Source organism: Pectinophora gossypiella, chromosome 20 (assembly GCF_024362695.1).
Source record: "Pectinophora gossypiella chromosome 20, ilPecGoss1.1, whole genome shotgun sequence".
NCBI lineage: Eukaryota > Metazoa > Arthropoda > Insecta > Lepidoptera > Gelechiidae > Pectinophora > Pectinophora gossypiella.
Window position 1 is genome coordinate 794,838 of NC_065423.1, and position 26,727 is coordinate 821,564.

At 40.7% G+C, this 26,727-nt stretch overlaps 2 protein-coding genes across 2 annotated transcripts; one reads left to right on the top strand and one right to left on the bottom strand.

The window, feature by feature from the left end:
* Positions 1 to 14: 14 nt before the first annotated feature.
* On the bottom strand, positions 15 to 9,459 carry LOC126375925 (14-3-3 protein epsilon). The gene is made up of 5 exons (XM_050023023.1): positions 9,273 to 9,459; positions 7,878 to 8,041; positions 4,686 to 4,841; positions 3,951 to 4,109; positions 15 to 1,730 (listed from the first exon to the last, which is right to left on the bottom strand). Exons 1-5 carry the CDS (start codon positions 9,334 to 9,336, stop codon positions 1,485 to 1,487), a joined length of 789 nt encoding a protein of 262 aa, XP_049878980.1. The 5' UTR covers positions 9,337 to 9,459; the 3' UTR covers positions 15 to 1,484.
* A 2,280-nt stretch (positions 9,460 to 11,739) lies between these two features.
* LOC126376369 (PHD finger protein 12) lies at positions 11,740 to 26,594 on the top strand. The gene is made up of 15 exons (XM_050023693.1): positions 11,740 to 12,096; positions 12,238 to 12,422; positions 14,047 to 14,175; positions 14,965 to 15,173; positions 15,752 to 15,900; positions 16,372 to 16,446; positions 16,922 to 17,055; positions 17,599 to 17,717; positions 18,150 to 18,340; positions 19,105 to 19,344; positions 19,900 to 20,072; positions 21,167 to 21,277; positions 22,375 to 22,522; positions 23,930 to 24,108; positions 24,618 to 26,594. Exons 1-15 carry the CDS (start codon positions 12,049 to 12,051, stop codon positions 24,826 to 24,828), a joined length of 2,301 nt encoding a protein of 766 aa, XP_049879650.1. The 5' UTR covers positions 11,740 to 12,048; the 3' UTR covers positions 24,829 to 26,594.
* The last annotated feature ends 133 nt before the right edge of the window (positions 26,595 to 26,727 follow it).

Here is a 26,727-nt window from a genome sequence, read left to right on the forward strand (position 1 = left end):
TGAATAAAACTACATTTTGGACTTTTGAATTTTATTATTAGATTTACACTGTCATTTACAATAAATTTCCATGTAGTTGGTAGGACATAAATCAATATTGCATAACACTAAGGCTAATTGCATCAGTATTTTTGTGGATAAATTAACAAAATATATGCAATATTACAAATTCAAATAAAATAACGCTAATATCTTACTCGGGCACGCACTTGCTCACTCGCGGCGGCGCCCGGCGGCGGGGCCGGCCGGCGCAGCCGCCGCCTCTCAGACAGGGTGGAGATGGAATGTTCGATCGCCTCAAGTGCATTACCTTAACCTAGCACAACTTTACAACTACGGTTCGTCCTGTAAAATCGTAAGAGATGTAGCGCTACAGCAATTTTTGTTTTCGAGAAACATGCGAAATTAAAAAAATAAATTAAAATATACAAAATCTCTATCACAATACTCGTAAGTAATTAAAGCAATTCAAGTGTGAATACTCCAAATGTTGCGATACGAACGAAGCGGCACATCGACGTGTACGGCGGAGCGCACTTTGTTCAGACGATAGTACTACACAGTAGTCACAATTTACACAAACCGTTGCAATAAATACGATACGTACGCTCGACACGATAGATACATAAAGACCAACAGGGTGACGCGACTATCACTTAGCTAAATATTGCAAGTAACTACATATACCACCCTAATAATGTAATGTTACTGTTAAAATATAATGAATCATTCAAATGTATACAAATGCAGCGAGCTGCGAGGTGCGAGCTGGCGCGGAAGACTCGCGACGAGAGCTACCACTAGCAGCCACCACCCACTAATACAACACTAGCAACAGTCTCAACACAACCTAGCCACCAGAGTAACGTCCATTGTATAAAACGACTATTTGTGCAGACCGAATCGACGCGGAGATATCCAACTATGAGAGGCGTACTAGTGACCGAAACAAACAAAATTCATTACAATACACATGCCGCTATGGTGCTTGTACAAGTCTCAACAGAGTTAAATACATTTAATTTTACACACGGTATAAAATACTTAGAAAATTTACAATTCCCACCTTAAGAGTAGCCGTCGGAGAGATGGAAAGTCTAAGAGCGTTTTTAAATACAGTAAAAATCCCTGTTGGTGACATATCTACTCTGTTACTCGCGAGACACCACAATTTGTATACGAGGGCAGGACAGCGGAAAGCTAAGAGATCAATCAGAGTGTACCGAAAATACATCTTAGAACATACAGATAAAATGCAATACCAAAGTACTTTTTTTCTTATACATTATTCTCTTTCGTAATCGAAAACAAATATATCAAAAGAAGTACATATTTAAAATGTATACTGTCGGATTTGTTAGCCACGACGGGAGAGCGGGCGAGGGTCGGGGCGGCGTCTTACGACCGGTCGTCATCGAGGGCCGGGTCTTACATGATACTATAGTTATTTTTTTTATTATATTATAATACGCGGGAGGAGCGTATTACGACACGTCCTGATCCTCGACGTCCTGCTGTGCCTCCTTCTGCTCGGCCTCGGCGGACTCGCCGTCGCCCTGCATGTCCGACGTCCACAGCGTCAGGTTGTCGCGCAGCAGCTGCATGATCAGCGTCGAGTCCTTGTAGCTCTCCTCCGACAGCGTGTCCAGCTCGGCGATGGCGTCGTCGAACGCCGCCTTGGCCAGCCGGCATGCGCGGTCCGGGCTGTTCAGGATCTCGTAGTAGAATACCTGCACAGGACATCACCACACACTGTTATACTACACATACAGACGGCTGAGATGTGGGAAGCTGAAAGTCAATAGCAGGTACAAGTACCATACATAACGATATACATGACGTCATAAATAAACTCAACTAACTAGCAATTTTATTGTTGTGTAATTTTTTATTAAACCCGTCAATACAAGAGAAAGACATAAAAAGGACTGCTTTATTTAACAAAACAAGCCATTTTTATGTAATTCGCGATTGATATTCATATTATATTTCTGTCTATTGCGCATTGTAGAAAGTGAATGTGAAATAAGTACGATTGTAATTCCCATTTCCTGTAGTAAACTAGTAACAATCAGAAGCAGTAAATTATCTGCATCCTTCAAGTTATCATCGATCTTATCACCATTTCAAACAAAATCAAACAATTTTTATTATAGTCTATCATATCGCTGACGTAAAAATAAACACTACAAACTATCTGTTGTGAAGTTATTATCAAGTACGTCATTCAACTGTGTAACGAATTCTTAATCGAAAAGCGATGATCTAGAAGAAGATGGTCGGAATGACTACTATTATATCGACACAGGTATTTCCATAACTAACATTCCGTGTAATGTGACGTATCGCGGGCTTATCTCCTAAGACGCATTTCTTTGCTCAGTGATGTCATCTGTTTGACTCACTCATCCGTTTAAGCAATTTACAACTGATTATCACTTCATGAACTTAAACATAGTTACTAATTTACGTTTTTTTAACCATGGTACGTACACATAAGCCCATGCACAAATAATTAAAGACAACTTTCAGCAACTGTTGAGTTGATACTAAGTCATAAGATGGATATGATAAACCTTATGGTGATAAGGGATCAGTCCATTGCCCAAGGTCACGTCACAATTATATACTTTTGACAATAAGTCGTATACTTTTATAGTGGAAAGTTTTGTGCGTGTTGGAAAATAGAAAACAATTGCCTTGGGATGACCTCACTAAAGCAACATGTAGCGTAGGGCGTTGCAAGTAGGTCATAGTTTCCAATAACAATGTCGTATGTCCGGCGACAATAGGCTACTCTGCATGGCTCAAATTGGTATTTATTTTACTCCGGGAATATTTCATACAGGCACTAGATAACTTGCTCTTGGAGAAAAAATTCACAACAATGTTCCCATAGTATTTGTGTAAGAAACCACACCCCGGACACTTCATACAAACAACCTCGTTTTTTTTACACAGACGCCACACATTGACTTTATCATACACGCGCATCTGTGTGTGTGACGTCTGACACCATACGATTCAAGTCTAAACTATGTTCGAGGGGGTGTGAGGTATACCAAGCTCAGATGCTGGTGGGAGCGGAGAGTTGCCGTTCTATACATAGTAAAACAAGTCGTTTCGTCCTATAGATTTGCAAATAGCATCATAGAACAGATAACAAAAGGTAAAACAAATATATGTCATGGTACAGTATAGTATTGATTCAATTGTAAACTCATTGCTCGGATGCGCAAGTGCGTCGTATGACGAGAGAGTATTGATTTTAGAGTACGAGTGTTATTACGTCACTCGGGTGCATCTTAATTGTCGTTTCGGACATTGTGAAAACGTAACTTTACCCAACACAGCTTGTTTGGTAGTAACATAGTTACATAAGTATTACTAACAAATTATGGACATTGTCTAAGATAAATAAATAGTTTGAATAGCAAACAGCCACGACGTAATTAGTGGATTTTTATCTATTTCATATTTACCGAGAATTTATACACGAAACTGCGTATTATGCGTTCTTTACGCGATTGTATGACGCGAACGAATTATATGTATTAAAAAATCTGACATCATACACGAACATATTTTCTTCAACCTATTGCTAGACGCCATTTTTTAAGACTATAACAATCCTATAAATACTCCAAAAACAATCTTCTAACGATATATTTGCCGAGAATTCTCGCAAATGGGGTCAGGGCAAAGGTAAACGCTAGAGTAAATCCTAATTGAGTGGGTAGAACCACAAGTAATCAAGCACGACTTACAGCCACAATATTATAATATGGATATGAGGAACCTTAGTGCCAAGGCATCATCCTATCGCCAATAACAGTTGTCCATCATGTCAATTGTCACATGGGTCTATACGGCGACAATAGAATCCACCGACGATTCGGTGGGTCGGTAAAGTCGGCCGTCGGCGTAGAGGTGTCTGTTGATGTACTCACTGAGAAGTTGAGTGCAAGTCCGAGGCGGATGGGGTGCGTGGGCGGCAGCTCGGTCATGGCGATGTCGGAGGCGGCCTTGTACGCCACCAGAGAGTTCTCCGCCGCCTCCTTGCGGTCGTTGCCCGTGGCGAACTCCGCCAGGTATCGGTGGTAATCACCCTGCAAACATACCACACGAACATTTTACTACACGCGTGTGACGAATAACAATTACGTACTTATGGTGGACGGACTATGGCTGAGGGTAAGATGTTTATTCTTTCAAATTAATAAGAACGAAGTTTCCATCTTTGAACTTCAGTTACTTTCCTCACCTTATGGTGGAAGAAATAGCTTTAACTGATAAGGCCGCCATTTGCCATGTACTAGTTAAGTTTCTTTTGTAACTACATCATTTTATTTTGATACAGTAAAGTATATTTGAATTTGAACGAAAAGAGGATATAAAGTCCTTGAAAATTATTTTTTTCCTTTTTTTTCGGCTTAGTGGGCTGGAGGTGATGTCAAGTAAATAGGAATAAGTCACTCACGCGCGTCCATAGCTCCTTGCAACGCGGTCCATAAATTCCACATACATACAGACAATCTCAGCTACTTTTGATATAAAGTCTTCTTAAAACCTGATGCTTAGTGAGGTGTGGGTATGGATGTGCCTTTGGGATATAGTCATGGGCTTATGTTGTTGTTGTGTTGTGTAAAACCTGTTGGAAGTTGATGTAAGCTGTGTATGTTTACCTTCATTTTGTAGTAGAAGACTTTGGACTCGCCGGTCTGGGAGGAAGGGATGAGGTGTTTGTCGAGCACGGAGAGGATGTCGGAGCAGATGTCGCGCAGCTCCTTCTCCACCTGGCTGCGGTACGCCCGGATCATGTTCAGCTTGTCCTCTGCGCCCTGCAACGGATTACAGACACATTGTAAAAAAATAAACATAACAAATACTTTGGACCTTTTGACGTGACTTATTGTAGATTTGCCGAATTTGTCCAAAGTATTGGACCAATATCAGGGTGAGAGCCTTCAGCGCTCCCAATTTGTCCGGCCAAGTAGTTAATGCCACCTGCGGCAACCTACTGGTCCAATACTTTGGACCAATATACTGGGCAATGTACAGAACACAGTAAAGTACTTTACAATAGTAAAGTACACAGAAAATACAAAAATACTATATAAAAGAGAAATAGAAAGAGCACAATAGGCATTATTGCTTTAGCAATCTCTTCCAAGCACCCTTTTAGAATAGGAGATATAACTGCAACTTTCATGTTTAAGAGTGTTTCTAGAGTTGCGCTCTTTCCAGATATACAATATTTCTAAGTGGAGGTAGATGATTATGGAACAAAATATTTTCAAATATGTTTGCTGGTCCTATCGAAAATAGACGATGTAATTTTGATCATTTGACACATCTTGATACTTACACAATTCAACATAATTTACTTTTTACGATATATTCGGGCCTTTGAGATAAGGTAGGGCCACAATAAGAACATAACAAAAGAAAGAGGAAGTAGACCTAATAAGTAAAGCTACCCTAATGAAATCTGAAACCGTGGTATGTTGGTGGGCTCGATTTCCCGCATTTAGACACATGGATGGCGCATCATGCTATACTAGCCAACCCCAGTCCTTCTAAAAGCTCAGAAACCTCCTGGGGTCGCAGGCTTCGCGTGAACCATGATGGAAATGACTGGCAATTTAATGTGAAAGGAACTTTATTCCTCTGCTTATCATTTTGCTTATTCAGTAACTAAAAGTAGTATTTTGAGCTACAAGAGCCGTTGTCTTTTAAGAAGCAGGTTCGTGTTTGACCAGAATCTCCATGTAAATGACCATTATCCATTATATAATACATAAATCAGCACGAAGTAATTCTTAAGAAATTGGCGTTATAGATGTGCAATTACAGGTTTCCAACTGGGTAGTTAGTTGCCTGTTACTAAACGTCAAAACACGAAATTACTATGGAATTTGTATGAGAAAGCACACTGTGACGTCATAGAAAAAGTTATAAAATATCCGACCTACGTTTTCTTTTTAAATTCAAAGTTAAATAGAAAAGTTAAATGTGTTTCATCACTTTTAGATCTGTCTTTATTTAGTAACTGGAATATCATAATTTATTTTTGACCTAGGATACCACCCCATTTTCCAGAAGAGATACAATCAATCTCTATCACAAAGAAATCGACATATTAAGTTGTCGAAAATGTCGGTAGCGCCAGAAGGTAACTCATAAAAACTTTCAACTGTAGTAGGTACCTAATTAGGATTTGAGGGGAAACCTTCAGATGTCGTATTACATAATGTATAATGTACATTTTCCCCATAGAACACTTCCCTTTCAACATCATTTTTTCAAAAAGTTGTCTGCCTTTTTAAACTGCATTAAAAACATAAAATGTCTATGTCCAACCGTATTATCTGGAAACAAGGAACAATATAATTGATTCCAGGAAACTTGTAGCCATGTTGTTAGCAGGAAGATTGCACCTCAAGGTTGGGTCACAAGGTGCAGATTTATATGACCCTACACACCCATACAAGCTCAGTTATTAGCCTTTGTTTTAGAATGTATGTTTTTAAAGTATGTTTTTCATACAAATACAAGGTTTCATTTTTAAATTCAATGTTGTACTAGGATTACACAGGAACTATTGATGTCACGCGTTCCTATTGCAATTTTAACCCTTATTGATTTTGATGGCTGGTTACATTTAATTTCTCAATGAATTTTGATTGTTTTCACATTTGGCTATCAATTTACGTCTATTTTGGAACTATAATGGGAAATGTATAGTTTCTGCCACTTATCTATTCAACTATTATGCATTTAAGAAACATTCCAAAATGCCAACAGGAAAAGCAGTTGACATATCTACCTACTTTCAGTAATTCCAGGGTTACTAATGATGAGTATTGATGATGATGACTCACTTGCGTCAACGAGGTAAAGTCATTTGGAGCAAGTTTATTAACACTAGCCTAAATACTGCAAAATATTTTATTTATCAAAAAAAAAATCAAATCAATTTATTATTACACACAATTACATTTTATTGCTTACCCAAATTACACTTTTTGATTACTTTGCAAATGTAATTTTACCCATAAAATGTGGAAGTGAAAATAGCTTGATCAATATTATGTTAATCAACCCACTACTTGTATTTTGACCCCATTAGCCATAATTTAGTGAACTCCATAGCAACTGCGGCGGAACAAATGGCAAAAAATACGTTGAATGAGATTTTATTGAATTAATTTGAATCTCATGTTTTTTTTTTATAGACATGCTCATTTTAAAACACGGTTTCGTTATCCACAGTCGTAAGTTATTTAGCTGAAGTTGCCCATCCAGTTTCAACAAGAAGTTGCTAAGTACAATGATTTTTCCCCTACATTCATCAGACTTCATGCTGTGTTAAGAGTTTTTGTGAATGAAGTGTCTGAAAACTGTCTTTTTCACAATCACCTGTTACTTTTTATTCACAAGCAGTGAAAGGTAATTTATGTTTTGTGCTGACTCCGACTGACCTTGTTTCAACACATTAACAAAAACTGCAACTTAGCATGATTGATGAAAAAATAAACATCTAACATAGGTAGTTAGTCTTTACAATAATATTACACAAAATAATAACACATTTTTAAAAACAATGCTGTAAATTGGAATGAATAATGAGGAAGATCTCAGTAAAGAGAACTAACTACTATTTTAATTGTTAAAATTATTGTTTTAGAAGTGAAAATGTCATGAAAGTAAAATTTGGAAGTAATTTGTTTGTAGTGATGATGCAAAACAGCTTGAAGTTAATACATTGAGTACTCCTGTGAGGCTAGCCAGTCCCCGGGGTGCAGTGAAGCCTAATAAAAAGTAAATGAATAATAGAAATTGCTAAATTATGAGTGTGGAAAGGTGTTACATACTTTTGTTTCTTCCTTCTGTTCGATGGAGGAGATGATCCTCCAGGAAGCCCGGCGCGCACCTATCACGTTCTTGTACGCCACCGACAGGAGGTTCCTCTCCTCCACTGTGAGTTCATTGTCAGACACGTTGCGGGATGCCACGTTCTTCATCGCCTCCACCATTTCTGCAAGTCCATTTTGAAGAGTGTTAATGTAATTGTTCTGAATTTCTGATGGTAGTTATTACTGAGATGATGTAGGTGCTTGATATAAGACAGGGAGTATTTCATGGGTTACTAAAAGTCTTTATTTGATTAATGCTAATGACATGACCAAATCTGTGTTAGTGTGTTTCATATGAAAAACTAACCAAAGATCAAGTTTTCAGATTTTTTAACTATTTCACTCAATTTATTAAGTTAATGTATTAAGTTAACCTTTTGGGTTGTCAAAAGGTTGTTACATTGCATGTATAGTTGTAGAGGCAGATGCAAGGTTATGTGACTCAGATAGTGTCCCTGTGGCCCAACTGTCATTCAATATTGATTTTACCTTTTATCTTTCTTCTCACATCATTAGGTCATAGCTATTCTTTTATTCTACATCCCATAGTATACTATGTAAGGTTATTGAACTGAAGTGCATATTGATTGTCCTTTTGGCATTTCTATTGATTGCCAATGTAACTGAAAGTCACATTATCAGTCAAAGACAGCTCTTAGGGGTAAACTTTATATAAACGAGATCACATCTACGAGCTCGTAATCACGATGAATGCATCAAATTGAGACATTCTCTACCAAGTTCCCGTGGCGCTAAAACGCGAACAATAGGTGAAAACAAGAGGCGTCACACACTAATTTTATGCTTCCTAATCGACCTAGAACTTGCTGCAGCCTAGAACGTTCCACGACAGATCCCAGGTCACCCGCCTGGCCAAGGTGCGACATGCATGAACGAACTCGATGACATCGATTTTACAACTATGGGAAAATAGGAGACAATTTTTCCTTCCGAAAATTATCATAATTATTTCAAATGTCACACAGGAAATTGCATGCAAAGCATTAATAACCATGACTTTGTGGTGTAATTGAGCTATTGAGAGCTAGAGAAAGGTTTTTCAACAAGTTATCTCTGAAAAAAAAGGTAAAGGGCATCCCACCGGCGGATGACGCATCGATCGCTGACCAAGCCTAACGAATGCCATTGATTTGCTAGTTTCCCTGATAAAATGTTGAGAAATGAATGCATTGATCACATTTTCCCCACAAAAAGGGTTGAACAAAGGGTATATAGCATGTCTAGATGGAGAAATTTTACCGACTATCATCAAATCGTCTTTCAACTGTCGGCGAAAATACAGAAGAATTTTCATCCCAATACCTAACAGATATAAGAAAAATAAGTACTCACCATCGTAGCGCTCAGCCTGCTCGGCTAACTTAGCTTTATACACATTATCTTCCCTTTCGGACATTGTGGATGACAAATGATTTTTCACTAACTAAACCGAATCGCCAGGTCACTAATTCACCAAGATGGCCGCGCCCGCCAACCGAATCCAAATTCGATCTTCAACTAAACTCCGCCCATGACGTCATAGAAATGGCAACTTCCGTTTTCATAATAATTGCCATAATAAAACTAAAGTTACTACTAAAAGGAACATCCGCTTGGATAAGCATTTTGAATAAGTTATTTTATTTATATTTAATTACAAATTGGTAGTGATAAATGAGAAATCTTGTATTAGTAAATAATTTTAATTAATATCATCCCCCTTGTAAAACCGGTTTAACTCGATATAATAAAGTCCATTCAAGAATAGCCTCGTAAGGAATTTCAAACACAATAGTTAAACAATGGGATTTGGATTTTAAAAGGCATCAGCCCTCGTGGCTCAGCAACCGCGCCGTGCGTTGCACGTGTTATATAAAAATAATAATAATAAAACGAGGGCTTTGACCAATAGCCGTACGACGTCTAACCATATTAGACAGCATTCGCTGCGTCTAATGATCGAAAGTCGAAAAGCGGTTGCCGTGCAGAGCCTGCTTCATGTTACGACCATAGAATAAAGAATAATGCTACACTGCAAAAAGATGACTCTTATTGTGAGGTCGTAGGTTTGAATCCTAACACGGGCTTTAACGAATAATTTTAGAATTTGTTTTTGAGTTCATATTACATACACTTTAGTTTAGAATTTGGTTAGGAACTAAACTAGGCGACTGTCATACGTATGTAGCCTTAATAAATTACGAAAAACGTCTGTTTATAATTTTATACAATATTTTACTTTCTTCGTATGATTATGTATGATTAAGATATTAATTTCTACTAAGCAGTAATATTTTTTAGTGATGGTAATTTTAAATACTGACAGTTTTGTGAATGTTGCAAGTATGGAAACAAAATACTTATTTTTTTAGGGCTTTGATATACTGCTAGTTTGCTGCTAATCCACAGATTCTTCTTAAAGGATTGATGGCGGAAAATGATGATGATGTGAAAATAAAATAATATTGGTAACACAAAATAATCGATGTACTGCACGCAAGTCATCAAGTGCGGGATTACTTTTTCAACAAAAGCAAGTGAATTTGGACTTTTAACAAGGGTAGCAAGGCCCAATTTTGACATCTATAAAAGATAAAAGTGTTGCAGGTTTTGTGCAGGTTGGTTGCAGGGTTGCAGAGCGTTAACAAAAAATTGCGGAGTAGGCTACTTGCATTTTGAGCACGAAAAAACAAAACAAATGTGGGAAAACCAATAAAGAATGGCGAACACTGATAATAATTTCTTAAATAATTATTTGCTATCTCTATGATTATAATACGTAGTGATTTTATTTTCTTTGTAAATATCTTACCGGTTTATTTGTTTTGTTGGTTTTGCTTGCCTCCTCTCTAGCAGGGTTGCCAATTTGAGAGGAGTTTCCCAAGATGCGGGAAATATCGGATTATTTTAATCCGCGTCAGTCTTCAGCGCTCCCCATTTGTCCGGTCAAGTAGTTATACAATTATTATTATAATAAAATCTTTGTGGTATAATCAACAGCAGCTTTAAGCTTACGATATGAAGATCCGGGTTTATTTTCCGATGAGAACAGTGCTGAAATCACTCTATGAGACAGTCCTTTGTTTGTGAAGGATATGGCTGTTGAATGAGGATGAAGACTCCTTCGACGAAAACTGGCCACCTGCGTGAGGAAGTCAAGTTTGAATATAGAAAAAACAAGCCGCATTCCATCAAAAGCCGTCGTTCCATGTATTCGCGCCAAGAATTCGATATAATATAATTATATTTATGGCAAAAATGTAATGTGATAATATAATGTGCTGGTAACGAAATAAACTCGTGAGTTCGAAAGTGTTTTATCTCGTAGTCCTGAGTATCCTTAAGCACAAATATACAATATTCCAAGAATAGCAAGCACCTTATGTTCCAAAAAATAAGATGTTTGCGATTATTTCTTATAAATAAGTACATAAAATGTCAAATGCTTCGGAAGGCACGTTAAAGTTAATTTCGAGGATTAGGGTTTGCGCGTATTTATCGTTTGGAAATCCTCAGTTTATTTCGCCCGGAGGGGACGTATTTCGAAATATGTACACTAGTTACAAGTTGCAAAGTACCTTCACCGACCTGCAATAGAGCAGCGTGGTGAAGTACGCGCCATACTCTCTCCGCCATACCAGCCCAGCAGTGGGACATATATAGGCTGTTTATTTATTAATATAGCAAAAATAAAATATTATTTGGATAGATGAAACTTTTGTTTCATAAATACTTTTGTGGGAATTTGTGGGGAATCAGCAAATGCCATTGGGGAATTAGAGAAATTGTCATTGACAACCCTGCTCTCTAGTGTCAAAACTCACGCTTTTTTGAAGCGGCCATCTTTTTACTGCAAATCGGTCTTGTATCGGTAAATTGCTTGATGGCTTTTATGTTAGAATTTAGATAAAATAATATAATTATTTACCTATTACTTGCGATAATTTACTTCTTGTGAACATATTCTATTCTACAGTTTATTTCGTTTGGTCAAAAATGCGGCGTTAAAACTGTTCCAGTCTTATTGTAACTTAACAGTTTGATTCCGATAGGTTTACTTACTATTTTCAGTTCTATTCGGCGTTATTTTCTTGACAAACTTACAGTGGAAGTTTTGTGAGAAACGAAAATGTCGAACGTTGGTTATGATCTGGATACTTCTGGCGGGTTGATGCCGGTTTGTAGTTATTTGGTTTACTGTTCAACAACTACAAGTTGGGAGCTTGATGTTCATGGCGCCATTTTATATTGGTTGTATTTGCTAACATGTTCGTCTTAGGACCGTATTCCAGTTATGATTGTATTTACGGTTTTGTAGCTTATACGGGCGCTGATAAAACCTCCGGACGAGGAGGCTAATGTCCAGAAGAGTAAGAAGCCCCAACATCCTTACTATAAGAGGCCTGGCAAGGGCCACAACCACGACTCTTGCGACGCATGTGGCGAGGGCGGCGACCTGATCTGCTGCGATCGCTGCCCTGCCAGCTTCCACCTTGGTTGCTAGTGAGTTGAGGACTCTGAATTGGATGCATTCATCATAAGTATTACAATAATATATGCATGCACTTGGTTGTATAGGCTCCCTGATTGGATACACACAGTGCATACTGTAAATCAGATAATATTTTAGTATTTAAGAAATGCATACTTTAAAGTATTTAGTAAATGAATAAAATGACCAGGATCTATTTATATATTTAATGAAATAATAAAAAAAAATAAGTTGTCATCTTGAAAGAATAAAAATATCTTCCACCTATTAAGTTACCCTGCATTGTTCTCTATATAGGCCTTCTATTCTATGGGTGTAATTTGTTATTTATTCACAAAAAAAGTATAAAATCTCAAAAGATACACCTAAATATAAAATTTTTAATGGTATAGGCTCTTATGTATAATTTCCAAGAAGAATGTCAATATTACTTTAGGAGTGAAAACCAATTATAGGCTTTTTTAGAAATTACATTTGGATGTCATGTTGGTTAACAAAACCTTGCAATGGACAAGCTTGTTTTAATCCAGGTAAAAAATTGTGGTTTAATTTTTTACCGAGGTAAAAATTAAATGAAAGAAATTGAGGTTTTGTTGAAGAACATCGCATCAGAATGTGACTTACCAAAAAGGTGCTTATGTGGTTTTCACCGTTTGTTTCCCTAGGCACTACTGCTTGGCACTACCAATCAAGTCATGGGAGATTTTTCTTTCCTGTGACGTTACTATTCTCATTGGCTAATTACTCTCATACACATTATTTATTTAGGTGACAATACCTAAAACAAATATTTATTTATTTATTTCCTCTACTAAAATACTTTATAAAATACAAAAATCTGAAAAATGTCTTTGATTTGCTTTGAATACACTAGTAGTATTCATCATACATTAAAAGTTACAGTTGTTCTTAATCTTTCTGAATGAGACCAATAGAATTTTGGTGTTGATGGGACCGAAACCTTACATGTTTCCGAAGTAAGGATTATCTTATTTTCAGACAATCTGGGGGGTTAAAATGGCCACATCGAAGCAATTCATCTAAGAAAGCAATATTGCAATTTGACATTTTCACATATAAAAGTAAGTCAATGCAAACAACTGTCAAATAGCAATATTGCTTTCTTAGATGAATTGCTTCAATGTGGCCATTTTAACCCCACAGGTGATCAGCCTGTAATTTATTTATATTTATTAAGAAATAAAAGGTCATTTACATGAAAGTGTTATATTATGGTAATTAGCTTAGACCTATATATTCCTTAATTAATTATAATTAACAACAATGTGGAATGGAACTTAAATTGGTATGTCATTCGGATACTACTTCCATTTTAAAATGTAACTGTAATGTCCTAACCACAGATAAAATAGTGATATTTGTGGTTCAGACTGGATGTGGTGGTTCCAATGAGATTCGGACCCTGGGCTTCCACATCGTGACCACAACACTCAATCACTGGACTAGTTAATATGAGGTTTATATGACGTCACCACGTGCAATTGTCCCATTCTCGTCGCCACGTGTTATAAATGAAACAAAGTGCGTACAGAGCGAGGCCGTTTATTGCACTGGCACAGCAGTGTTCTCCAAATACCAACATGGTACCTAACTAACCCAAAAGACGTATTCTAGTGACCCACCACTCGACGAGAATGACATCCCGGCGGGGTTGTGGCTGTGCAAGGAGTGCAGAGCTGCCGATGCCGAGAAGCCGGCCAGCTCGCGCTCCAGCCGGGCGCAGTCCCCTGCTGACGATACCAGGCAAGTTGTGTTCTTGATCAGTTGTTGCCTACATTGTAGGTGCTTCTCTGACTAAAGGTAAAGGTTCATGTTTTAATGTGGAATTGGGTTGTTTCCAAGGTCAAAGATAAATTATGAAATTCTGATTACTAAATAAAGACAGATCCAAAGGTTATGAAAAACATTTTCTTTTTAACTTATTTATGAATTTTAATAATGGAAAATAACAAAATAAGTAAACATAAACATGATAATGCCTACTTTTATTTTTAACATCAATTCAGTTCTCAATTATTTATTGTATTCCATGTAGTACAATGGGGTGTTATATACACATAGGAACTAAAACAAGGACCCTGTAGGGCACAGCAACATTCAAGGGAAGAGGTAGTGTGTATTAAAACTAAAACTTATCATCAAACATTGTACCTACCATGTTTTACAAATAAATCTTATCAATACCAGAAGAGCTCGGTGGCGCAGCGGTAAAGAAGAGCTCGGTGGCGCAGCGGTAAACGCGCTCGGTCTGCGATTGTTGAAGTTAAGCAACTTTCGCAAAGGCCGGTCATAGGATGGGTGACCACAAAAAAAAGTTTTCATCTCGAGCTCCTCCGTGCTTCGGAAGGCACGTTAAGCCGTTGGTCCCGGCTGCATTAGCAGTCGTTAATAACCATCAAACCGCACTGGGCCCGCGTGATGGTTTAAGGCCCGATCTCCCTATCCATCCATAGGGAAGGCCCGTGCCCCAGCAGTGGGGACGTTAATGGGCTGATGATGAATACCAGTCACAAAGTAGTATGTCTTCCACAGGTCCCTCAGAAACAAAAAGAAGAGTAAAGACTCAAACACAGACAGAGATGACAGGAGTGACTCTTCTAAAGAGAAAGACAAGGAGCAAGAGAAAGAGGAGTTGACTCCAATGGAGATATTGGTGAAGGCAGCCAAGATCATGAACCCGCGGCAGTTTGAGCTGCCACGGGAGATGCGTGTGCCTTGTCTTTTCCCTGGCACTGATAAAGGTTAGATATATTTTTTTAGAATAAAATAAAGATAAACTAAATACCCACATTTATCTTGCAATGGATGTATCTTTGACTATCCTTTTTTTTTTGTTTTTTTTTTTGACGTGACTTATTGTAGATTTGCCGCAGATGGCATTAACTACTTGGCCGGACAAATGGGGAGCGCTGAAGGCTCTCAGCCGGTCTTTGACTATCCCAATTGGGTAGATTCCTAAGTCAAAGATAAATTATGAAATTCTGATTACTAAATAAAGACAGATCTGAAGGTGACAAAAAACATTTTAATTTTCTGTTTAAATTATTTATGAGATAATAAATTATAATAAAAAATGTAATAATAAGTGCGACATTTTGTCAAATTCAAATTCAAAAATATCTTTATTCAGTAGGTAATATAGTTATACTTTGAATCGTCAATTTTTACATAACAAACGTCTCATCCGCCTAAAACCTGTCACGTTTTCTATGACGTCACAGTGTTTTGACGTTTAGTAAAAATTTACTGATTTGACTAGTTGGAAACTATGGGATACAGTAGTGAGCTTATGTTAACGAACATAAACTTATTTTCGCAGAGGGCAGCAAGAACGGCAACGCATCGCTTGTGACGGTGGACTCCAACGGCTGCGTGCCGCTGCCGGCCAAGTGCTGCTTCGTGTGCGGCGCCACGTGCCGCGCGGCCCCGCTGCTGCAGTGCGACTACTGCCCGCTGCTATTCCACCAGGTGCTCAACAATAAAAAAATGAATGGCGACCACGTGTCGGACGACGCTCAGTGGGTAGACCCGCTATAAGGTGGACCGACGACCTGGTGAAGGTCGCGGGAAACCGCTGGATGCGGGCAGCGCAGGACAGATCGTCGTGAAGATCCTTGGGGGAGGCCTATGCCCAGCAGTGGGCGTCGTACGGCTGATATGCTCAACAATTATATTTATAACTACTAGTTCTTGCCGGCGACTTCGGTCGCGTAAAACCTTAATATTAAAACTATACAAGTTTTAAGAAGAAGGGACGCACGGCGCGGCGGGTGGCGCGCCTTCAACCGCTACGTTCCCGCTGCGTCACCGCTGCGGGCGCCGGCGGCGGACGCGTGTCCCCGCACCACAGCAATCGAAAAGCGCGTGGCCCGTATTATATGACCACCTCGCAACCAACACAATAAAAGGATATAGACTAAAGGACTGACTTGTCTACAGGACTGCCTGGACCCGCCGTTGACTGCGCTACCAACCGGGCGATGGATGTGCCCCAATCATGTGGAGCAATACATTGTAAGATTTTTTTTTATTATAAAATAGACTTGTATTTTACCACAATCTACCCACTTAAGGATGGTACAGAAAAGTATCAGCTCGCGATAACTCGGCCGACGTGGTCGACGATTTCCCTCTTTCAGCGCTTGCCGCTATCGACCCACTAGAGTCGACTAATTTTTTCAAATATAATCCCCTCAAGACGACGCCCTAAGCAGAGTTCCACCCTCAGGCATGTTCTCCGGGTGAGAGCCCTTCAGCGTTTCCCATTTGTACGGCCATGTAGTTTATATGAATTGCGGCAAATTTACAATAAGTCGCGTCTAAAAAAACTATACTACAAGATCACACTGTTGAACCCCCACCCTGCTGCCTCTCCTTCCTCTTTCCATTTTTCGCAGTCTTGTGCGTATTTTGGCCAGTCCCTCCGGCACGCGTAGTCACGCCAGATGTCCTAGTAATAGGAATAATTTTATGCTTATAACCTCCTCAGGACTGGAAGCTGGTGAACTCGATATCGGCGACGGAGCGCGTGGCGTTGTGGGACCAGTTTTCTGCCCCGGTGGATCAGCACGCTATTAAAATTGACTTCATTCGCAGAGCTAGGAAGGCAAGACCCGCTTTCAGGTACTGTATATCTATAGTCTAGACTAGATCTATAGATTTTAGAGTCAGGTTATGTTACAGTTCAATTACAGTTACGTTATAGTCAGGTTGCAGTCATGTTAGAGTTAGATAACAGCCACGTGGAGTTAAGTAACTCTGAACACTTCATACAAAAAGCCTCGTATAATAAGTAAATAAAAATATTTAAAGAAATAGAAAAACAACTATTCGCAGCTGATGAATGAACGTCTGCGTCCAATTTCAAAATTCGAGCATATAAAGTATGCCTACTGGTATAATTTAAAACACTGGTTCGCGCAGCCCAAACGATTAAGGTAAATCTAGCTTAGCCACTGGTCGGGAACGGAGAGTTACCGTTATGTACGTACGTGGTATGTTTCCTTATACTACGAGTACGGTTAAGTTTCAGTTAGGTTACAGTCATGTTGGAGTCAAGATACAGTCACGCTAGAGTTAGGTTGTAGTCACGTTACAGTCGGGTTACAGTTACGTTAGAATCCGTTTAAAGTTCCGCTAGGTAGTTAAACCCCCCTGGTACTGCAGGATGAAGGTGCCGGCGGGCGTGCGCGGGCGCGTGGTGGTGCCGGCCATGGTGCGCCACCACTACCGCCACCCGCCGCCGCTGCTGCCCTCGCGCCGCGAGTACGTGCGCTGCAGGAACGGTATGTGCCGCTGACTTGTTTGTACCACTTAGTCTGGAGTCTCTGAAGAGCCGTGGTAGCCCAGTTGGAAGAACGCTCGACTCTCATTATGAGGTCGCAGATTCGAATCCCAGTACGGGACTAAACCAATTATATTAGAATTTCTTTTCGAATTCATGTTTGGATTATAAATGATTATCGCGTAGTGAAGGAACACATCGTGAAGAAACCCACATTACCGAAAAATACGTTTCGGACGTATGTGAGCTAACCTATATTGGGGTGGTTTTCCCTTCGCGGGTTGGAAGGTCAGACAGGCAGTCCATTCTGTAAAAACTAGACCTGTCAAATCTTCAGGTTATGTAAGCGGACCCCGTGAGAAACGGTATAACGCTAGGGAGATGATGAGTCTGTTGTTGTTTTGATACCCTGATGTATTTTCCGTGCCTCCAGTACTCCGGAACCTCCAAACCCTAGACGACTACGCTCCTTCAGACGAGGAGGAGTCCCCGAAGCACCGCGTGTGCCTGAACCCGGAGTGCCCGTCGTACAGCGGGCACGGCCCGTGTGGACATGCGTCTCCGCTGCGCGCCGCCACCGCCCAGGACAAGGAGGACGACCTGCAGGCCATCGCTGCTCATAAGGTATGATGCTGTTGGTACTGTGGTGTGTGTCACTAGCCGTGAGTTAGTTTATGGTTCATTTGAATTTTCGTATTTCGAATTCTTTGAGAGTAGTCAGTTGTTTTTGCTCGAAGATTGAAGCCGACTACGCCTCGGGCTGGACACATATTTTCTTATGCTTAATATTAATTTAACATAACAACAACATATTCAACAGTCGGCCTTCATATGCGGTGCTTGGTACCAATATCATATAACACAAAGTAAAAGAGAAAAACACGTAAGCATCTTTAATAACACATACACACACACACACAATCTGATGTAAGTAATATTAGTACTCAATATTCCAGATAGATGGCGCCGGTGTCGGCTTAATAACGACACTTACATCGAAAGTGGACAGAAGAAGGACCCGGTGGTGTAATGGTTAATGGCCTCCGTGGTCCAGTGGTTGAGCGTTGTGCTTACGATCCGGAGGTCCCGGGTTCGAATCCCGGTGGGGACAAATCACAAAAATCACTTTGTGATCCCTAGTTTGATTAGGACATTACAGGCTGATCATCCGATTGTCCAAAAAGTAAAAAGATCCGTGCTTCGGAAGGCACGTTAAGCTGTTGTTCCCGGTTATTACTTACGTAAGTACGTAGTTGTTACATGACTCATGTCAGGGGCCTATGGCGGCTCAGTAATAACCCTGACACCAGGGTTGATGGGTTGGTAATTCACCTCACAATACACACGATAGAAGAATATTAATCTTCCAAACTTTCTTTGTCCAACAGGTGGATAAAACATCAGACTCGGATTCCCTCTCGGACTCCGACTTCGAGTACCTCACAACGACAGTGAAGCGCCGCAAGGTGTCGCAGTCTGAAGACATGTCCCGCAAGCGAGGCCGCGGCATGAGGCTAGAGCTGCGCGCTGATGGAGAGGCTGAGGCGCTGCTGGCCGCTGTGGACGAACAGCTGGAAAAGCTGGATGAGAGATTAGTGAAGCTGCTTGCTTGGCAGAGATTGCAGCAGGTAATTATCGTAGAACTTGTTCTTTTTTTCCTATAGCCCTTAAAGTGCTGGTCATCGCTTCATCCTGTAATGCTTTCTGAAGGCAACCACGTAGTAGATAGTCTGGTTATTCAGTGGACGCTCAATATAGGTAGTGATTTGAATGTAGATTGATATTCTAGGATTCCTGCTTTGTGTTTTAGAAGGCATTCAACTAGATTACTGTCGTATCAAATGAGGTAAGGTGTTGTTTAGAGCAACATATACCTGGCAAGCGAGGCCGCGGCGTTAAACTTGAGACTACAGAGGTCGCAAAAGATCGCGAGTTGTAGAAATCTGTTATTTGAGCCCTACATCCCACCAGGGAATAAAAGGATTAGAAGCAGCAGACTCGCGAGCTTTCTGTAACGAACGTGATAGGTGGTGATCGTATCGCCGTCTTATTGGTCGAGCCAACTGTGTTAGTGCGTTATTTATTCATAATAGAGTTAGGTTATTTATCGCGTAGCCAATTTCATTTATAGCGTCATGCACATTGAATCGTTCGTCGTTGGGTAAGCGTCGTGTGGGTCGCAGGTGCTGGTGGGCGAGCAGTGCTACGGGCCGTGGCGCCGCACGCCGCTGTCGGCGGCCGCGGCGCGGCTGGTGACGCGCAGCATCGACCGCGGCCGCCTGGCGCGCTTCGGCTTCCGCCACGTGGCGCTGCCCTCCGAGCTGCTGTCGAGGGCCGAGCGGGACAGGATCTCCAGGTACACACACGTCACGCTATAGAGCACCTCCAGGTATACACACGTCACACTATAGAGCACCACCAGGTATACACACGTCACACTATAGAGCACCTCCAGGTATACACACGTCACACTATAGAGCACCTCCAGGTATACACACGTCACACTATAGAGCACCTCCAGGTATACACACGTCACACTATAGAGCACCTCCAGGTATACACACGTCACACTATAGAGCACCACCAGGTATACACACGTTACACTATAGAGCATCTCCAGGTATACACACGTCACACTATAGAGCACCTCCAGGTATACACACGTCACACTATAGAGCACCTCCAGGTATACACACATCACACTATAGAGCACCACCAGGTATACACACGTTACACTATAGAGCATCTCCAGGTATACACACGTCACACTATAGAGCACCTCCAGGTATACACGTCACACTATATAGACCTCGAGGTATACTATACACACGTCACACTATAGAGCACCTCCAGGTATACACACGTAACGCTATAGAGCACCTCCAGGTATACACACGTCACATTATAGAGCACCTCCAGGTATACACACGTCAGACTATAGAGCACCTCCAGGTATACACACGTCACACTATAGAGCACCTCCAGGTATACACACGTTACATTATAGAGCACCTCCAGGTATACACACGTCACACTATAGAGCACCTCCAGGTATACACACGTTACACTATAGAACACCTCCAGGTATACACACGTCACACTATAGAGCACCTTCAGGTATACACACGTCACACTAGAAGAAACCTTTCTCGAGCTGGAGAGATTAAATATTATAACTTTTTTGACAAATTAAACCGTAAGTCTCATTAAATGACGAATATGATAGTGCGACAGGGTTCTAAAGTGGGCACATTGTCTGCGCACCGCATGACGCCAGCCAGCGGGGCCTTGACCATCGTCTTTATTGTATCGATCATTTATTGTATCTTTCTTACGATCATTACATAGTCTTACATACTTAATTAAAGGCTTTTTTATTAGTAGTGTTCTCACGAACATGATGTTGCTCCCGACTGTACACATGTGAACTAAAATGTACCACGCCCGCAGGGCGGTGTGGGGCGGGCTGCGCCGCTCCCCCCCTCCGCCGCCGTCGCCGGGACACTCGCTCAGCGACTGCGCCGTGCGGGCCACGCTGTGTGCCGTGCAGAGGCCCGCCAGGTGGGGTTATTAGAATAGAATATAAATCATTTATTTTAGATATAAGTATTGGTATACAGTAGAAGTGAACATAGTAATTACAAACTTATTTCTAAAAAGGGACGTCAGCTCAGCAATATGTTGTGACACTCCGACATTGAGGGAGTGCCACAACGCTGATTTTCAGCTGTGCTCCAAAAAACACTAAAAAATAAAATATAAATGCTTAAATCTATTCCTAATTCTGTAACATTCAACATCTATTTTATTTACGTATATGTTTCCTGCTTTTATATTCAGTTTTGTTTAAACCTTTTGCGATAGTTAAGAGTGGATAATTACGTAAAAATAGGTACCAGTCCTATGGGTCAGGATCCTTATTGCACACAAATCAAAGGTTAAAGAAAAATACGAAATTGATTGCAAATACCTATCTACATAACCAGTCACTATAATGTAAAATAATAGGTATTTATCCTAAAAAAAATGTATGCTTCCTTATCGTTTCTCTCTTCTCATGGTCTTAACATAATATAGCATCACGCCTCTATCACGCCCCGAAGGGGTAGGCAGAGGTGTATAATACATATTATATGCACTTACTCGCCAGCAATCTTTAAGTCCCATTTAACAGGGGGCGAGCCTATACACAAATCTTCTTTCCTTTACTTTATCGTAACATAAGTCATATTACTATAGAATTACATTTCCTGAAATTCCCTTATCTACAGAGGATTGCGGGATGCGTAAAATGCAATTCACATTCAGGGCACTGAATAAATAACTCAAAATCAGAATCATTTATTCAACGTAATTATCATGGATAAACTTGTTGATGGTCAATGTAACATTTTTGAATTTACGTCATTTCGCAAGGTGTTATGGCTGAGGAGAAGAAATGACAAGAAACTGCAACAGCAACACATCTTTTAAATCAATGAGGGTACATTACAAGTTATATAATAACTAGAGGAACACATTCAATACCAGTCATTTTTATCATTTAGGCAATCATTAATCTTATAATAAGCTTTTTTACATAAAGTAAGCTTCACGTGAGCTTCAACTGTTAGAATTAGTAAGGATTTGATAAAGTGTTGACGTAATATTGCGCGCAGCAACGGCCTGGGCGACGGTCTGGGCCGGCCCATCCCGATGCGGCTGTCGCGGCTGGCCGTGGGCGCCGACAGCGGCTGTGACGTCATCCTGGACGCGGCCCGCTGCCGCCACGTGTCGCGGACGCACGCCACCATCTTCTATGACGAGGTCAGCTCGCCGGGACACGCGCTTGACACAATCTTCAATCAAATCAAATCAAATATACTTTATTGCACACAACATACAAAACAAATTCACACAGATGATGATAGATACAGTACAATCTGGCGGCCTTATTGCTAAGCAGCAATTTCTTCCAGGCAACCAGTGGATAGGAAACATTATTACAATTTGGTGCGGGACAGTGCAACATCTAGTAAAATAGAAATATATAAATATAAATACATACATACATATACCCATTTATATCAGACGTATATATTATAATTAAATATGACATTACATGTAGATATGACAATAGTTTCCTATAACTACTAAAGGATAAAATACGTTATATTAATATCCACACAGCGACTCGTAATGAGCACGTAACAGATTTTTAAAACTCTGAAGAGAATTAGCTACTCTGATGGCGGGAGGTAAAGAATTCCACAGTCGCACAGATTGCACCAATCTTCTAAAGGATGACTTGTTTGTATAGCACTCACATGTGCTTCAGAAAACTCATAAACGACGTTACGTGACGACATGTGTTGACGTTATGTGATAGGTGGGACTCCCCCCTTCTAAAAAGGTGGATGGGGCTTCATGTACGGTGTTCCAGTACAGACTTTAAATGATAGATTTGATTTGATTTACGATAATTTATTGATAGAAATTAAGTATAAAAATGATAATGAGTACACGCGATGTGAACTGAACTGAATTGCGTTGACCTAAATTGCATACAAACGATGAAGAGTGCTGAGGTGACAATGTACGGTCGTTGCCTTTGTACCGTACACTTCACACTTTATAAGTTTGTATTTATGATCGCCCGAATAATGTCTTACTAACACTAGTTTATAAGTCGTTTGTATACTAACATTTTATGGACTTTGTCCAAACGATTTTTATTTATTTATTTATAAACAAAAACAGCTTATATACGTTCCACTGCTAGGACAGTCCTCCCCTCAATCAGTCGCAATTGATTCGCTGTCAAAAGAACTCGAATAGTGTTTGGAGACTTTACAGAATAAAGTTGCTTAAGTGTAGTATAATATAATATAAGCTCATGCAGTGGCTGTCAGAAGCACCATCCATCGCAAGTAGAACTAAGTGGCCACACCTCACCGAGCTCTCTGACAGTCCAACGTGTTAGGTGCTGAGCCGTTACGTTACATAACTTATCGTGTCGATGGCAAGTTAAATGGTATCGATCCAAAACTTGGCAACAATTATGGCGCTATCTGCAGCGCTCATCAGATCCTCCTGCGTGCAGGTGTTCGGGCACGCAGGATACGATGTAAGATGTTCTATCGTTTGGGGAACAGTCCGCACTTGCACTTAACGCCGAACACCACCACCTTTGATAGAGGAAGACTAAAGATCTCTTACACCGTTCCCCCGCAGGTGACCCGCCACTTCGAGCTGATCAACTACTCGGAGTGGGGCTCCCGCGTCAACGGCGTGCTGTACGCGTGCGACGCCGCGCTGGCCGCGCCGGCGCCCCCGGCCCCCCCGGCCCCCCCGGCCCCGCCGCAGGGGCCGCGGGCCGGTGGCCCCGGCGGCGGGGTGCCGCGCCCGCCCAGGTATTGTCACTATTTATTTACTACTAGCAACGCGCCTCGACTTCGCTCGGGTGCAATGCTGACGAAAAAATTTAATAACTAACCACTATTTAATGGATGTTATTATACATATAAACCTTCCTCTTGAATCACTCTATCTACTAAAAAAACCGCATCAAAATCCGTTGCGTAGTTTTAAAGATTTAAGCGTACATAGGGATAGAAAAAGCGACGGATTGAAACTCCTCTTACCGATCCGTTTGATTAGATCCAGCGTCTTTTTGGAAGGACCATGAACCCCCCTAGCCACCTGCGAGCCAAATCGAGCTGTGTGAACTTAAAACCGCGTTTCAGGACCGATAAACGCCATCTATGTTGTATGGGCGGAACTAGTTGGGTCCCGTCCTGATGGCAATACCGAAAGTCCAGACGATGACTTGATTCTTAGAGGTTTGGACCATGGCTCGGCGCTTTCGTCTTAAATTTTCTACCGAAAAAAGTCTGATAATAAAAAAATGATATTGTTCCAGACTGAACGGCGCGCTGCCTCCCCCCCGCGCCGCGTCCCCCGGCGGCTGCAGCTGCCCCCCCTCCCCCTCGTCCCCCGGCGGCGCCTGGGAGGGCTCGGCCCTCGTGCCCCACGGCGCGCTGCTGCAGTTCGGCTGCCAGATGTTCGTGTTCAGCATCACTGACTCGCACGCCTTCCCCTACGACGAGCCCGTCACTGATCCCGCTCTATAGTCTATTGCTCCACGTAAATGTGTATTTACTAACATAACATAGCACCACACTTCTATCAGAGGCCTGGAGGCAGAGGTATGTAGTGCACCCACCCACTGCTCGCTACGTTTGTCCCGTGTAATAGAAAACGAGCCCAATCCTGGAAAGTACGTGATCAAAACATGAATTCAAACTACTAAAGAGTACAAAAACAATAACTATCAACCGAATATAAAGCGTAGTGTCGGGAGGTGTTGAAAAAGAGGCCAGAGAGAGGTATAGAGTACTCTAAACTGGGAGTTATAATGAATTCTGTGGTTGTACGGTCACGAGCATTAATATACACTTTGGTACCATGTCACATTAACTTTTTTGACAAATTGAATTGTAAGTCTCACTAAATGTCAAATATGTTAGTGCGACGGAGTCCTAAAGTGGGTACATTATATTGCTCATGACTGTACCTACCACAACCCAACAGTCGGATCGCTCTACAAATGATAGGAGAATAAATCATATTGCAAGTATTCAAATGTAAGGTCAATGACCAATCACACCAACTCTAGTATATAAATTATTATCAGGCGTCCTCTGAAACGGCTGTTTTACTGACCAGTGATATTTTTTTTGTTTTCCCCGAAGGGTAAGGCAAAGGGAACTATGCCCATACAGCCATGTGTAACGTATTTTTTTTCTTGATGATTAATGAAATGATGAAAGGTGATGATGATGAAACCTAAGCCTCCACCCTCGGAGTAGACTCCTACTCCGAACCCCAAACGAATTAACTCAAAAGCACGCATAAACTTTCGAGTTATGAAGCGGCTTCCTGCCACGAAGCGAAAATAGGCAGATACACTTTGTTTATACTCCGATATAATAACGCTCGCGAATGTTTTCCGACTAACTTATGCGATCATTAACCACAAAACAGCACTTCGTATTAATTATTTAGATTACTCAATGAAGAAAGCAACTGTCCCGTTCCCGTTTCCCGCCAAACAGCCCTGACCAGTGATAGTGTAGATTACTGACTTGTTTTTTTCCCCGGCTTGGTTAAGAGACATTTAAGCCAATGAAATAACGTAATTGCTCGCTCTGATAGGGATTGCGGGCATAACAACCGTATTTTAAGATGTTAATTTCAACCTTTGACTCCGTCCTCAGTTGAGGCGACCTCAACCTCTTCCTCGAACTCGTCTCGAAATCGATATTTTTAGACGGCGCCTCAGCCGTAACTCGAGTTTACCACAGTAAGGCATGACGTCATTATTTTCGTATTATTATGTTGGTAGTATGATATGCTCGACTCCTAAAGTCCTCAGGTTTTATCCCATTTACTTGATCCTATTTCTGTGTAAATTTCCGTTCCGGAATGTTATTTTCCTTCCTTTTAGTTTCCCAATCTTTTAAAACTTGACACTGGCACAAAGCAGCACTAGTGCCATTATATAAAAAAAAGTCCTCAAGTCGAGCTCAGCTCAGCTGAGGCCGAGTCGAAGAGTCGAGTGAACATCTTCGAATACGAGCGTTAGTCTTTGTCAGTGTGTGTGAACATTATGAAAAAGTTGCTGCATTGTTCCTTTCCAGTGAACTCATAGAGATAAGTCTAAAATCGGTTTTAAAATTAACCGTTATTGAAGAAAACGTTAATCCGCCGGCGGAATTATGTTCAACTCAGGATTTTGCCGTCTACTTTTAGTGTACTTTGTGATCTGATCACTGAAGATATTTGAATAAAAAAATATTTGATTTTCAGTACTTTTCATAATGTGAACATGACTATGTACTTCTCATAAAAAAAAATTGAATCCCTTCCGAATAATTGAATTTTAAATTTGAATTTGGAACATTGGCATTTAAGAATTTAAAATTTTATAATATCCAGTGTAAAAAAAAAATATAATACCCAGTGGTAAA